At 35.2% G+C, this 16678-nt stretch overlaps 1 protein-coding gene across 1 annotated transcript; it reads right to left on the bottom strand.

Moving 5' to 3' along the window:
- Window positions 1-3648: 3648 nt before the first annotated feature.
- On the bottom strand, window positions 3649-4534 carry LOC5563961. The gene is made up of 3 exons (XM_021852107.1): window positions 4357-4534; window positions 3905-4299; window positions 3649-3836 (listed from the first exon to the last, which is right to left on the bottom strand). The coding sequence occupies exons 1-3, from the start codon at window positions 4501-4503 to the stop codon at window positions 3656-3658; spliced, it is 723 nt and encodes a 240-aa protein (XP_021707799.1). The 5' UTR covers window positions 4504-4534; the 3' UTR covers window positions 3649-3655.
- Window positions 4535-16678: the final 12144 nt, after the last annotated feature.

Genomic DNA, 16678 nt, shown 5'->3' on the forward strand with positions numbered 1-16678 from the left:
ACGTTGAGAACTACCGAGGAATAACCTCACTATGCGCATGCTCAAAAGTTTTTGAAATCATCATTTACGAGTTGCTTTTTGCGAGCTGTAAGAATTATATCTCTTCGGATCAACACGGTTTTTACCCTAGAAGGTCAGCCTCAACGAACCTTTTGCACTTTTCCTCGTTTTGCATTAGAAATATTGATGCAGGATCACAGATTGATGCGATATATACTGATCTAAAGTCGGCGTTCTATCGAGTTGATCACAAGATATTACTTGTCAAACTGAAGTAGTTAGGAATCTCATCAGACCTTATTGATTGGTTCAATTCCTATCTCACAAATCGCAAGCTGCTAGTTAAAATAGGCGATGAGTCGTCGGAATTCTTCACTAATCCAACTGGCGTTCCTCAAGGAAGTAATTTGGGACCTCTGCTGTTTTCAATCTACGTGAATGAGCTTTCAAGATTGCTGCCACCGGGCTGTCGATTGTTTTATGCGGACGATGTTAAGATTTTCATTGTAGTTAACAGCATTCAAGATTGTTACACACTCCAACGGATTTTAAACTCATTCATAGCATGGTGCTACAATAATAAGCTGACAATAAGCCTAGCTAAATGCAGCGTGATAACATTTCACAGAAAATTGCAACCAATTGTTCACCACTATATAATACTGAATCAACATCTGGAGCGCGTCGACCATATCCGAGATCTGGGAGTTATACTCGATCAGGCATTTACTTTCCGTCTACATTACGAACACATCATATCTAAGGCCAACAAACAACTTGGCTTCATCTTTAAACTAACCAGCGAGTTCCATGATCCTCTATGTTTGCGGGCATTATATTGTGCACTAGTTCGCTCAATTTTGGAATCTAATGCTGTTGTATGGTGCCCATATCAGGCGAACTGGATCTCCAGAATAGAGGCCATACAAAGAAAGTTTATCAGGCAAGCGCTTCGAAGCCTTCCATGGCGTGACCCGCTGAACTTGCCGTCGTACGAAGATCGTTGCGGACTACTCGGACTGCAGACATTAGAAGAAAGGAGATGTATTAGCCAAGCAGTGTTTGTTGGAAAAACATTGCAGGGAGAAGTCGACTCTACCGAAATTTTAGGACGATTGAACATCTATGCTCCTGAAAGAATTCTACGCCAGCGCAACTTTCTACAGCTTGAGCCACGCCGTGCAGTATATGGCTTTCATGACCCAATCCGTTTCATATCTGCCAGATTTAACGAAGTATTTCACGTATTCGACTTTAACATCTCTACAACCGCGTTTAAACGCCGATTACAAGGCTCTTTACCGACTTTGAACAGGTGAGTTCCTCTCCAACAACTCTAAAGGTTGTAAATGGTGCTACCAGATGTTTTTTTTTCTCATTCTCGATTACTATTGTCGCCGAGTCTGGACCAGAGATCATCGTAATGTTTCCTGTAGACCACGATGTTTGGATGGATGGATGATGCACGAATAGTTTTTAGGTTTTATGATGATTGACATTGTTTGTAGAAAAGTAATTGTGATTGTATTGTATTTATTGACTTTGTTTATAATTGTTACTGACAGTGATTGTAATGTTTATGTAGAAAAGAAATGAGGTTTTTACGCCTTTTTGAGCAAGTCGCGTGTTGTTGGTCTACTCAAATCGGCTTTTCCTCATCAAACGCTTCATTAAGCAAAAGCAGATGAAGCTAGAAACCAAATAAACAAATAAACAAATAAACAAATAAACAAATACGTGTGAAGTGCAGGGGGGGTATACGCAACGAGATGCGCCTACCGTTCATGTTTTGTGGGTGTATTCGTTTGGCTCACAACGCTGCTAGGCATCACGCTGTTTGAGTGTTGAAATGCATCAGCATTTGCTGCCTGGCATGGCCCGCGTTCGACCTATGCTGTTGGGTCGGCCCGCGTGAGAGATGATGCTGTTTGGGACGGCCCGCCCGAGAGATGATTGTTAGGCGAGCTTTGTTTGTAGTTGACAGCCGTACACCCACCCTGGTGAAGTGTAATGAAAAGACTTTCAACCTTCTACTAATATAGCGATAGAGGTTGAAGTACATGCGTGATACTTTGCACAGGAGAAATTTAATGTTGTAAATTTTATCTAGTTTCATCATACAAGTTCATTGATATAGTAAACAAAAACTACTTTTTTCTAAAAATGTATATTGTCATTAATTATGTGTAATAATATGTTCCCTAACATATGAATTATAAATTTTAGTAATATCAGCCTTATTAGCTGAAATATTCCATAAACCATATTTTTCCGTTTTGACCCAATCTCACCCCTAGACCCATTGTCACCCCCATCGACGGTACATGATTTTAAAAGTATGAGATTTTTCAGTAAAACGACCATAAAGAGTAAAATTTATACTTAAGACTGCGGTTTAAACTCACGTTTTAGCTCTCGTTTATACAAATGTAGTTTCTTTAGTAACCTAAACTAGTTTTGAACACGCCTATTACTTTTCTCTTTTTCAGGGAGTGAAGTTGTCCATAAATGGATAAATTACTAAAGTAACCTAATATCAGAGAATGATGGAATATAATTAATTTTTTAAAGCTATACCATTAGTAGAATAGTAAAGGATACAAACATACAATTTGTTTATAAACATGAGGATTTTTGATTTGCGAAAAATAATGTCAAACTTTGACGAACAGTTTTTCTTAGGAGTTTTTGGAAACACTATTTGGTTTTTCAACCAAAAGCATTTTCTAAGATCTTATATTTTTGAAGCATTGTAGAATAATAGTTGAACGATTACGATTTTATCAATAAATAAAAAAGATGAAGCGTAAGCACTTGTCCACTTTATATAATGAACAGTAATTACATCTCTAATTCGATATTTTCATTAAAAGTCTCAAATATTCTCCAAATGTTAATAAATTCCATAAATTTGAATGTTATGATTATGCTTATAGTAAAATTAAGGGTTTTAACTTGCTTCAGGGTCAGAAAACTTAATATTTTTTGACTGCTCAAAAGATGTAAAGAAAGAGAATGTTTCACGATTCTACTATTTCCCACGTTGAAATTAGTATTTTGAATGTATTTTGTGAAACTTACAAATATTTCAAAATTTGAAAAATATGTGTTCTGTATCTCGATACCTCCCTAACTCGATGGTCCCTGCAATATCGAGGAGTTAGGGAAAATTGACTTAAAATCAGTACAATTGCTATTCAAAGGACCATCGACGAAACCATAAAAACGATTTTGTACTATTGTTCTCTTACTCGATACCGAGATATGTTACAATGATCACACTATCATGGGTCACCCACTATTGTGGGTCACTCCATTAATGCGTGTGGAACAGAGTGACTAATAATCGTGACAAGGTGACCCATAATAGTGTGAGCAGTGTATATGTATTTAATTAGGGAGAGTTGACTCTGTATACATTTTTGTATTGCACATTTATTGAGGCTCAGGCATTAGACAGCTATAAAATAATCAATAATCAAACTAAAGACGGGGTTGGGTGTTGAAGAGGGTTGATGAACATGTGAACGAAAAAGCATATGTTTTGAAAACTTTCCGAAAAAAATCTCCATCGTATATCGCAAAAAAATGGGATCATGTCACATGAGCTACCAATAAAAACGCAGATAATCCAAAAACAACCACAGGTGCAAAATCACCTGATTGCCTCTAGTTTATTATCGTCTAAAAAGCCAGAAATATCCGTCAGAAAGCTTTTCCTGCACGTGGGATACATCAAGCTGCAATCCGCACCCATCCGTCCGTATTTTTCTGCCATTTCGTATTTGAGTTTCATTTTCCGCTCGTGATCACCAAATGCTTGATGCTCTGAAGGCCTGAAATATCGTGAGAGTTTTCGATTTAGTATCGATCAAATTATGTTGTTTTTATGAAGGTAACTTACGTTAGCAAAAAGTGTAAGACTTCAGTATATAAGTCTTCCTCTAAATTATGGAAGGGGCTATGTGATAACTCGCATACACTTTTGATAACACAGTCCTTATCATAGCCAGCGAGCTGTAGAACTTCTTCTATAGCCGTATAAACATCCCCCGCACTCAGGTGTCTGGAGGAGCGTCTTTTTCGAGTTGCTCTAGCGGTTACGACTTCCGTCGGCATGTATCTTCCTTTCACGATATCCACCATTGACCGGGCCCAGGTCGGAAAACTGTAGAAATCCTTCAACCTGTACGGAAGATTGTAATTCACCTGAAAGCCTATATTCACACCCAAACGTCTGAAGGGGTACTTTTTCTTCGGGACGAAAAATGGCGTTCCTGACGAAGTACAAATCGATAGCTGAAAAATGATAGAATATTGCACATATAGATTTTTGCACAATCATATCAAACAAACCTGCATGGTAGAGAGAGATGGGAAAAGTAGGTAACGTCCTTCTTCAACGGCATTTGTTTGGTTCTTTTCCACGAACGTTCCAGCCACATCACCAATAAAGACGTACAAGCATGCCGAAAACGTGATTACTTTTAAAAGAAAGTGCATTTTTTGGGGAATGTATAACTAATGGCTTTGCTGTCGGATACTAAACTGTTTTCTCGTCTCACGGGAGGCATCGAATTTCAAAGAAAAAGTGTTGACTCAAAGGTGCTAACTCGATAAAATCACTTTCTTCTGCTTTCTATGTGATAATGAACTGATTGGTAGGGGCTGTTACCAGATTTTTCTTGACAGATGGTGCATTATTTATAAAGGCCCTATAAAACGCGTACAACAAACCTTGAACTTCAGGTTTTTATTCGCAGTTTAGCGTGACATTTTTGTCATAGTTTCACAGCTAAGAACTTTATACAAGTGTTCTTTGAAATAAGGGTGTTCTTTTACATTTTCTAAAATGACTGGTTGTGAAACAAACAAAAAAATAATCTTGGGATTTATTATATACAGTTTAATCAATATCACGGATGAACCTTTTGTAATGTTGTTTGTAATGGGTATTAATCAACTATTGTGTTTTATGTTCTGAAATCGATGGAACTAGCTTGCTGAGCAACATCGTTGATTATGTGCAGTCATGACTGAAAACCCCATACAAATTTCAATGGAGATAGGAAACTTTATTTAAATTTTCCTTATTCTTCCTGGTATTTTATTAATAACCTTCCCTTAGTTTTTATATGTCGGACAAAACCTCAAATGTGTCCCAATAGATTGAAAATTGCAATCTACTAACTTTCTTCGAAAACTGATATCATCCCGTTAGGTATAAATGTTAAATCTAAAATACGATTTTCCAGTGAATTTTTTTTCTTGTTAAGTTATCGTATTGAATAAAAAAGCTATTATTTTGTGAAAAAAAGGATGTAATGTTAAAATTTGTACCTTAACTAGAGATACACATTTTACATCCATACGGTAATTTAAGTTGAATTTTCATCGTAATGTGGAAAAGGATGCAGATTTAATGGATAAACCAGCTATATTATAAAGAAAAATAAAATTGTCAACTCTTGGGGCAAAAAGGGTCAAGTAAAACTTTAGTACATCTGATAGCATAGATCACTTGCTGCCAGTATAAAGTGATCCATTTTTCCGAAACACTTCATATAAGACGGAAAAAGTATTAAAAATTATTTAATATGTTGAAGAAGGATTGTAAAAAATATTATTTGTTACAAATAACTACTAAATTTGTTCAAAACTATAAATGTATCGCCAAATCAAAGGTTTAGGACTACATTTTCTAATGAAGCCTATTGATATCAATTCGGTTATGATATTGTTACAGCTGTTAGAAGTTTTCTCAGACAACTAGAAGACGCATAACAGTTTACGAACAAAGTTGTTTATTTGCACAAATTTCATCACATCCGCACTGGTGGATGATATCGTTTGATCGATGAGTTTCGCTATTTTATGAGTTTATATGTTCATCTCGTTTCGTCCCGTATGGCAAACTTAAGTTAAATCGGATCAATGCGTAGAAACTGTCAAATCAACTTTTTTCTTCTATATTTATTATCGAGATTTTTAGCCCTGGGCTAGTTCATCTCGGGACCAATGGTCTTCTTCCGTTTCGAAGGAAGTCATCGCTGATTTTATTTAGTGTCCCTTCACTTTTTGTACATATAAGGCGTTTTCCCAACATCTTATACGTGAAACTTTGCGCATATATGCATCGCATAATGCGCAATTTCGTTATACGTTACATTCTGGTTGTCTGGGTTCTAGGTGAACTGTGGTTGATGAATTCAAAGCAGGGTTAGTCAGTTGTTTAGGCATATTGTGATACGGAGTGTGGACTCGATTTCCACCACACGTTCACTGGTCCACTGCACTATGGTCCAGAGAGCAGTTTTACGCGGAAAGATGCATTTTGAGCTTTATAATGAAACATTTGACGAAAACGGTCTTCCACAAAGTTGTTTGTATTCGTTAAGCTCTTTGTTAGTTGTTATTGGAAATTAGGGTGGACCACATTTTCATAGAAATTGTGTAACTTCCTTTTTTAATTGAAGAAATTATATTATACATCAGCAAAGTTGTAGACCATCCAATTTCAAGCAACGGTTTTTTTATGTTACTCTTAAATTGACCAATTTAGAGCTTTTTCCTAAGGTGACATAGGGTGGCTCTAGCGTTTTCAATTCTAATATCTCATCAAAGTAATCTGTGAAAAACTTTTCAAGCTTTGAAAAATGCGCAATTTGGTGAGTGAAGAAGCTTACTATCTCCTTCCATTTGGGAGTTATTGTTTTGTTCAAAATCATGCCTACTTTGATTGTGAATGTCTCTGATTGGGGAAAGTATAGAAAATATCTTTTGAGGACATTCAGAAGACAGAATAAAATTGTATATTATATCAATAAAATACAGATGTGTTATTTTTCTAATTCTTATAAAATGCCTTGAAAAACAAATATGTTTTATCACATAAACTTAAATAACTTTTGAACTTCTATAACCTATTCCTATTATTGGCACTTTTGATTCATTTCGGCAGTGGGGCTTTTAAAAAGCCACTGAGATCATATCTGGAACCAATATGCGTCGTATTGAAGTGCTTCTTATTGCAAATATTCAGAAAATTAAGCCTAGAAAAACACTCCATGCCAAAGTGAATAAGCGAATTACCCAAGTAGCTTTTCACCCTAGATATCAACAATCTTTTAACATGTAAATTTGCGTTTTCTCAAGTTCTAAAAGTCGTTCACAGGCTACTTTGACGAGAAGTTAATATTAAAATAACTAGAGTTGAAAGACTTATTTTTGTTGTTTTTCTATGATGATTGGGGAAAAATGCTCTTGATTGGTCAAATTTTGAGCTACAGAAAAGCTTTTTTATCACAGTTGATCAACATGTGATGATCTACTACTTTTCCTAAGAGTAAATACCATTATTTTTGCAAATAAGAATGGTAGGTTATAAGAATTATGTGATATTGTGCAACACCCTAGTTTAAAATAAGAAAGTATTAGAGCTTACTTTTTTAAGAAACAATTTTGTAGAAGATCATTTTTATCTTAAATTTTATTTGCATGCTTAAAATTCAAAAACATACGATGAAAATCTTCAAAATAGTTTTATAGCCCTATCTTTCTTATTTCAGATTCTCGCAAAAGTAGTCTATGAACAACTTTTAGAACTTAACTAAACGCATTTTTTCGTGCAAATATTGAACAATTTGGTGAGTGAAGAAATTTACTATATCATTCCGTTTGGGAGTTATTGTTTTATTGGAGACATATAAGGAATGCAGAACGTCGGTCATAATTAACATTACGGGTCTAAAGATTCATAGCGTAGCTCTTCCCTAAGGGAACCTGCTTCGGATGGACCGTTTTGAAGTCTGGCTATCATATCGTTTCATAAGGATAATGTAACAACATCCAAATTGTTAAGTCAGAAGGGACCAAGAATAAAACTTGGGAAAATTGTATAATTCTTACATTAGATGCGAAATTAACTTCCCTCCATTTCACCTTGATCAGATTTGATGCAAACGGGAATGGCAAGAAATATGTAACAAACTTACTTGTATTGTAAAAGCTGTTCCCAGCTCGTGTGTGTTGCCGCAGCTCTGGTAGATGGTATGGTTACCTCTAAACGTTCGCAACATTGATCCCTTCCAACACACTTCCTGCAACGCTACAATGCCGAATTCATACGGTTCTGCAGCACGTCGGCGAGTATGCGTGTGCTCCCGATGAAGTTGAGATGTTTACAGCTCCACGTACCGAGCTTCCAATCGCTAGTCCCTTTACGTCGCTGTGGTCTTCGCCGACTGTCCCGGTTCGTATTCTCTCGTTGATTATTCGTTGCTTTTTTTTTACGGCTGGCTTGCAGGGCCTGACATCAACCCCCTGGATTTCCGGAGGATCATTCCCCCTAAATGTTCGGACGGCCAGAATGCACAGTTTAGCTTATAACAGACGCTGTTGTGAGCCGCTCCTAACATGGAGTACATACGCTCAAGGTTTGCAGAAGCAAAAGAAAATCCCCCCTTGCCCTGTCAGCATACGACCAGAGTTCCCACCGGGGTTGGCTACCCGATCTTCCCTAATGTTACTCGTACCCCGGCCAGTACCGCGAGGGGGTAGGGGTATAAGTTGCTGGGCAAGGGGCTGTCCATTAATTACGTAAGGGTTTATGGGGGAGGGGGGGTCTGAGAATTCTTACGCGCCATGCAGTTTATTTTTGATTTTCATACAAAAAATCTTACCATGGGGGGAGGGGGGGTTGAAAAACCCCGAAATTTGTCTTACGTAATTAATGGACCGCCCCCAAGAGACTAAGGACCGCACAGTGGGGTCTATTTTATTCCTTCAGGTACGCGAGGTAGCAATGGTACGCCATGCCCAGTCATTTACCAACCAAAAATTTTGACATTACTTCTGAATAAATGATGAGTGATTTGATAATCTCCCAATATGATCCTCTAAATGGATTTTTTTTTTCCAAATATGCCCACGCAAAAAAATATATCAAGTGTAAAATTCTGTCAAGCAATTTTCAGCAATTCATCCACAAATATCCATCATGATTCTTGTGGAGATTTTTCGGGGTATAGTTACTTTTTCTAGCAGTTTCTCTGAGAACTACGCTGAACAGCGATAATTACAAAGGTTTCAATAGAAGCAAATCATAGCTAAACCCACTCTTGTTTTACAATTACCTACCAAAACAAAGTTAAAAAAATTGGGGAGAATAATAAAATCATCTTTTTAGAAGCTATATGATAAATTCTTGATGTAATCCTAGAGACATGCCTTCACGAATTCCTCCTTTATCCCCCTTACAACTTCAATTTATTTTCAGAAAAATCAGATATTTTTCTGAAAACCTTTGGAAAATTATGACAATTAAAAACGAACGATTAGGCATATTAGGAAAATTGTTACATTATTAAAGGTAAATTATGAATGCTAAAGATTCCTTACAAAATTAAGATTATCAAGCAATATGGGAAATTAACAGATCATTTATCAATTAGTTATGTATGATTACGTTTTTTGAAGAATATATAGATAAAATGGATAAGTGAATAATCACAGTTCATCAATACTCAACCCAAAACAATATTCTATGTCAACATAATACTTTCTTTAGTCAGATAAAACCACGTGGTTGACCTTGCATCCTCCCCCTTCACAGCGTTCCTTTTCCAAAAAGGAATAATGATATTAAGATTTTAGTATTCCAGGATTATACAAAAACACATTTTTGCAGTGTATACAAACTATGACGTTTTCATGTTCAAACGTAAACAAACAGTAGCTGTTAAAAGTTCCACTCTGATACAATCTACAAAAAAAATGTGAAACGATAAAATTTCATACAAGTGTAACCACGAACGTGTCTTATAATTTAAGCTGAATTATCTCCGAGCATTGACTTAAGTAAGTTTAGCATCAATCACAATGCAAAACTTATTGGAAAATGTAAAATTTCAAAGAAAAGCAACCTTTTTTGTAAACCATTGCAAGTCCTCTATGGTCGGACACCTCTTGTCCTCTATTACCGGACAGTGAAAACGTTAACCTAATAACTGGAATCTAATTTATAATTCGCTTTTTTCATAAATGTAGAGTACAAAAAACAAACAGCAACAAGAATAAACCATAAACAACAAAACTTTCGGTCCTTGGAGGCCTTATAAAGTGCTTCAAACATGATGCTTTTAAGTCAAATGAGCACACGAGAAGCAGCCACAAGATATGATGTACAGTCATCTCTCCATAACTCGATAGTGACCATCAAGTTAGGGAGGGTGGTAGGTCATTTGGCATAAAGTCTTTGGCATAAAGCCGTTTGGCATAAAGTCGTTTGGCATAATGGTCATTTGAGTGATTCCAAGCAACAGCACCAAAATTTGGTAAATTTTTTAATTCATTTTTTTCTATTGAGCTGAAACTTTGCACAGTTTTCCAGTTCCATCTAAATCGTCATTTTCCGATATCAAATCTTCAAGTTGAGTCACGACTAACTTTTCAAAAGGGTGTATGTGAAAATGGTTCAAAAATATTCAAAAAGCTGCACAGCAAAAACGGTTCGTTCGATTGTTAGACAACTAAAGAAACAAAATTAGACAACTAAATAAAGATTCCAAAAAAAAAATACACACAGTAAAAAAAAAAAATTTTGCATTAAAAAACATAATTTTTGACACAAAAACTCAAATATCTCAAAACCCTATCGGAATACCAACGTAATTTCGGTCCATTATATTAGCTATCTACCATAAAAATTTGGTGATGGTAAACCAATAAACAAAAAAGTTATGACATTTCAAACATGTCACAATTTTCACATTTAGTAGAAAAAAATTTTTTTTTTTCGGTGTAAATTATTACGGGAACCGCAGTTTGTTGCTGATTTTATTGTTAAGGGCCTTGCGTGAATTAAACAAGTCGTTTTCATGTATTTATTAGTATTATGTATATTATATGTATAAATATTATGTATATGCATAAATATTATATGTATATGTATATACGTATAAATTAAAATGAATTAACAGATTACACGAAAATAATTTTTTTTTTACCAGGATATTTTTTTTTAGAGTATGATCGATGAGTTTCTAAATGTTATATATAAACTTTAAAAGTTTTGGATTTGGGTATGCGTTATGAGATCATGAAAACATTTTATTAATACTTATTTATTTATTTATTGTTATTCAATTTTTTTACAATATCGAACACTTTTGCATCATTATCAGTACAGTTCGAGTATAGTTTTGCTTTAATTTTATTTTCTGACAATGGAATGAAACAGTGAAATTTTTGGGTTCCTTGGATCGTTTTCGTGTTATTATATTGCTCGCTGAGCTCTGATGCCGTTAATTCGTACTCTTCAGTAGTAGTAAAACAAAATGATAATTTTGTTAAATCTTCTTCTTTTCTGCGATTCGCCCAATCAAATAGTTCTTTTGCAGTTTTAATTGGATGCTCACGTTCTTTGGCTAAACTTGCTCTTGTGGCCATGCGCTTTATGGTTCTTCCAATAGCATCACAAGGACCTTTGCCATGTGACGTAGCAAAGAAATGCCATTCTGCATCAATTCCGTACTTTGATTTAAATTGACATAGCTCGAAACATTCTTACGGTTTTTGTACTGCGATGCTGCTCCATCAGACATGAAATATATCTTTTTTTTTCTTTATCCTTATCAATGCGTAAAAAGTTAATCATTTTGGCAATGAACAAATTTACAGATACTGAGTCGTGTCTTAAATCTTCGGAAATTACAATAAAACTAAAATGTTCAATTTGCGTACTTCCATTGAAATAAATAACGAATGGATGAATTGTAGCTTGTTGTACGTTCCAGTGATGGGACTGCACTTCATCTTGCAATACAAAGCTATAGTTTTCAGAAAAATCACAAATGACTAAAAATTCATGTATTGTATTCAGTAATGTATTTTTCGTATTTTTTAAAAAGCGGGATTGCTCTGTTTTAATAAAGTCGTGAGGAATTATGACACAAACTCATCTACAGGTTTTACAATAGTTTCTAGGTCACACCTATCCGTGGTCACCTATTGCTCAAATGATAACTGATCAATATAATTTTCTTCAAACTCAGCGAATAAAGTATTTTCCAATGATGAAGAATCTGGACAATCCGAACAAGATCGTAGATAGCTATTTGATGTTGTATTTTCACACAAAAGACTACCAGTTAACATTTTAATATCCTCGGATAAATTGATTCTTTTCAAACTATGTAAGATTAGGTTAATATTTTCGTGTGTTGTGCACACACAAACATTATGTGTTCCTGAATTGGATATAAGCTTGCATTGCCTTGGGCGAAGGCTTGCAAATGAGGAAAAACCTACCTTAATATTTTCGTTAATTTCCTTGAAGCGTGTATACGCTTCTTTCAAAGTAGTCATCATTAATCGTTTTTGGATTGCTTGACGCTTTCCATCTTTTTTTACAGATACATAATCTTTTTGGCCAGGCATAGCTCTACTTACTTCATCGTCTTCAAAATATTGAATTATTTTTTCTTTTGTCTCATCTGTTAATGAAGTACTCGACCTAGCATTTTTGGTTGCAAGACAGTTATTTTTGAATTGTTTTACCTCTTTTGCTGTATTTCTATTGGTTTTGAACTCATCAATGGCGTCTTGAATAGACCACGAGCTTGGCAGCATCGACAAAATCAATAATTTTTCTTTCCTTGTCGTGGCTAGATTCGAGAACCTTTCCTTCATATTCATAATTACCTCATCGTAGTCTGTATTTTCCACATCCTCAGGTCCTAATTTGAAGAGGTTTCTTCGTACAGCTTCGTTGATTTCACGGTATTTTTTCTCGGGATAATTGACGTAACCCATCTTCGTCCATTTAATCGGAGTCACTTTTATTCCAGCTATCCCTTCGTTGAAGCGTTCGATGTTGACCTTCTGGATGCACTCATCTTCTGATTGATTTGTTGAAACAGATGTCGCTGATGGTACCGTGGCAAGACTATCTGCACTTGGTACTTCTGGTAACTCCTCAGTTGTTGTCGGTGCATCTAGTAATTCCTCAGTTGTTGTTGTTTTCGAACTTCCTGCAACCTGATCCACCGATGATGTACAGATTGCCCGTTTGTCAACGTTTAAACGGCAGGACGTACAAATGCGTAAATTTGTATTCAATGTAGACATTGGAGCATAACCAGCCGCTTTCAGTTTATCTATGGTGCTTTCGAGGAGATTTCGTAGCTCTTTCGAACACTTTTTTTCTGCAAACGGCCTGCAACAGTTGAGAAAGCGACTACTCATGTTGCTCGTTAGATTTTAATAAACAAAATCACTTTTAAGTTTTTACTGACTAGTTTGGTGTCGTTTGCTTGACTGAAGAAAAATTTTACAATTAATTCTTTTATAACCATAGTGGTAGTATATTTTTAGTTTTTTCGTGAGTATGTTCATGGTATGTACCTATCATGTTTTTGATGTTGTTGAAGTTACTCGCTTTCTCCCAAATATGATTAACAAAGTCTATTCTCTACCAAGGCGGGTCTATACCCAGGTGTAATCAGATGTTAACTTTGTGGAGAAAACCAGCGCCGAGAAAACCGACCTGCTTTACGTATACTAGATCACCTGGGTATAGACCCGCCTTGTTCTCTACGAGGTAAACTTTTTGCAGGTAAACTAGTCGTATACCTGTATAGAAAACTTTTTTTGTAGCTTTTGTCTTCAATATTAGATTTCTTATAGGTTTCTTTTATCAAAAGGTTTCAACAATATTGAGAGAATTTTTCTTCAGTTACGTACAATAAAAAATATGACACTATCAAGACTTTAGATCACAACACTGGATCGCGTCTAACTTTCTAATAGATGCTATAATAGTTATGAATAATTAAATAAAATATCATGAAAACAACTTGTTAACCTCATGTAGTACCCTTAACAAAAAATTCAGCAACAAACTGCGGTCCTAAAAAATATTAACAATGAAAAAAAAAAAAAATTTCACTAAGTGTCAAATTTGTGAAATATTTGAAACGTCATAACTTTTTTGTTTATTGGCTTACCATCACCAAATTTTTATTTTAATGGACCGTTTTCCCTCAAAAAATTACGTTGGTATTCCGATAGGGTTTTGAGATATTTGAGTTTTTGTGACAAAAATGATGTTTTTTTAATGCAAAAAAAAAAAAATTTTACTGTGTGTACTTTTTTGGAATTTTTATTTAGTTGTCTAACTTTGTTTCTTTAGTTGTCTAACAATCGAACGAACCGTTTTTGCTGTGCAGCTTTTTGAATATTTTTGAACCATTTTCACATACACCCTTTTGAAAAGTTAGTCGTGACTCAACTTGAAGATTTGATATCGGAAAATGACGATTTAGATGGAACTGAAAAACTGTGCAAAGTTTCAGATATTTTTGAAATGGTCGATCAGAATCGACTTGCATGCCTCCGTGGAATCCCTCATTTGGTATTATGGTCATTTGGCATAAAGTCGTTTGGCATAATGGTCGTTTGGCATAATGAGTCTGAAATAAAGAATTTCTCAATTTTCGTTTTTACGTTTCTATTGAATCTTTCTGGAGTCAGTTGATACAAAACGGCACTCTATTCAACAATCATTCGCTCTTGAATAAATTTAAGCATGTTAGGAATGTTATTGCCAATAGTATTTTATTATTTATCCAGAAATTACCCTTCTTTCAAATATTAATTCTTCTTTTGAGTTTCGCTATTGGAACAAATTTTTACACTGAAGATTTTTATATATTTAGCACGAACTTACCCTTTTTTAATTGTTCTATTTTTTCCAAAATATGATGTAACCATAATTATAGGTATAGGTAACTGTTGATTATAAATTTCAATAAATTTCTCCTTCTTTTATGCATAGGCTGTTATTTGGAGCTATATTTTTTAAGTATTTTTGTTTACAACTGTCAAAAGGGCGGCAATCGATAACATTGATCTGCTCAAATTATCAGCGAAAAGAGAAATCGATTACTGCAGTTACTTTGATGGGTTGAGCTACTTTTCCCCGAATGTCGTTTCCCCGAATGCCAGTTCCCCGAATATCCCGTTTCCTCGACTAGCTCACTACCACGAAAAAATTTTAGCACCCATAATTGTCGTAACTTTATACATTTCAGGGTGGTGAACGAACTGACCATCTAATATGCACCCTTCTTTATTTGATTGGCGGTTCTTTCGAGTTTTACCGTCCTCAGCATTTTTGCCAACATGTGTATAGCCGAGAATGACAGAATACTTCCTTCTTTTGACTGGTTATCGTTCTTTCTCGTCACCACTTTTTGGGGGAACCAGTCATTGCCGCAATATTTTTTGGCGTCAATTCTTCTTTTGCCTTCTTTTAAAAATAGGCTTTTCTTTAAATTTATACTGTTTTAATTTTTATTATTTAGTAAAGCTTATTGTGAACCATTTTTATATTTTGCTGTTATATCAATTCTTGCCAGATGTGTTGTTAGAATGATAATTATTTTAGAACCTGCCAATATTTAATATATACTTGTTTTGGGGCAAAGGCGTGATCTCCTTCCGAGATATGCTGGAAAAAATATTATTTCAATCACAAATTTTCTCCTTTCTCTTTTTGAAATACACTTCCAAAATTAGAATTTATATTGAACCGTTGAAACGTTTTGCTACAAATATTTTCTTTTAAAGATGTGTTGTTCATTTGAGCTATGCCGTGAAAAGATTTTTTTGCGTTAGAGTTTGAAACATTTTAAGGAAAAATATTTTCAACGAGTGTTACGTTCAAACTGCGGGACAGAGCTTGATATGCAGCGAAATATCCTATGAGCGTTCCCTTGATGAATAACTGCGAACTCTCCATGCCAATTTACTGTTTTCAAATATGTATATCACAACAAGCTCAAGGGTACTCTATGTTCTGAAATGTAGAGACCCGTCACGAGTTTTATTTAGTAATTCTCTATAATGTCACAACAATTTTTGAAATTCTTAGCTTGGATAATCTCTGAACGAACACCACGCTTGTTTAGAACCTACCAATTTTTTTTTGCTATGGGCTCGGTGGTGTTGATCTCGGTAAAAGCTTAAAAATGCCGATATTTATTTTAAGTCAATCATTATGCCAAACGGCCATTATGCCAAACGACTTAATGGCAAACGGCTTTATGCCAAACGACCTTATGCCAAACGACTTTATGCCAAACGGGGTACAATCTTAGGGAGATATCGTGATACAGAATACTAAACCAAATATGCGATTCAAGTGACCATCGAGGTAGCCATGAGCACCAAATTCTACTATGGTTCTTCTAGATAGGTATTGAGATACAGATATCGAGTAAGGGAGAGTTGACTGTACAGCACACTTGAACCTTCGAGCTGACAAAGAAATTGTGAAGAACTATAAACGCGTTGAATTGCCGAAGACATTTGCATCTGAATACGACCAACCGCTAATGCAACATAGACTAATATGGCGAATCGAGCTATGGCGCTGATCAAGAAGGAGTTTATACACCGTGTCCAATATATTCTCATACACTTTTTCTTTTCTTTGGTATAACTTTACTGAATGTAGGATAATCCAATGTTGTAGTATTTCATTGTAGTCTGGTAGTATTATACTAACGTAGAATAGCTTGTTTTATGAATAAGAAAAAATAATTACTATGATAAGTGATGAAATGTCCATTAGGCCGTCCCTTATTTTTCGAAAATGCGAAATGTTATAAGTTCG

This window comes from Aedes aegypti, chromosome 3 (assembly GCF_002204515.2).
Source record: "Aedes aegypti strain LVP_AGWG chromosome 3, AaegL5.0 Primary Assembly, whole genome shotgun sequence".
Classification (NCBI taxonomy): Eukaryota; Metazoa; Arthropoda; class Insecta; order Diptera; family Culicidae; genus Aedes; species Aedes aegypti.

Bases quoted from the DNA above. Each gene is read 5' to 3' on its own strand.
- LOC5563961 (XM_021852107.1), bottom strand. From the start codon at position 4,503: ATGCACTTTCTTTTAAAAGTAATCACGTTTTCGGCATGCTTGTACGTC. The intron at 4,300-4,356 runs GTTTGTTTGATA...ATCATTTTTCAG, and splicing joins CATCTCTCTCTACCATGCAG to CTATCGATTTGTACTTCGTC. The intron at 3,837-3,904 runs GTAAGTTACCTT...ACGATATTTCAG, and splicing joins GTCTTACACTTTTTGCTAAC to GCCTTCAGAGCATCAAGCAT.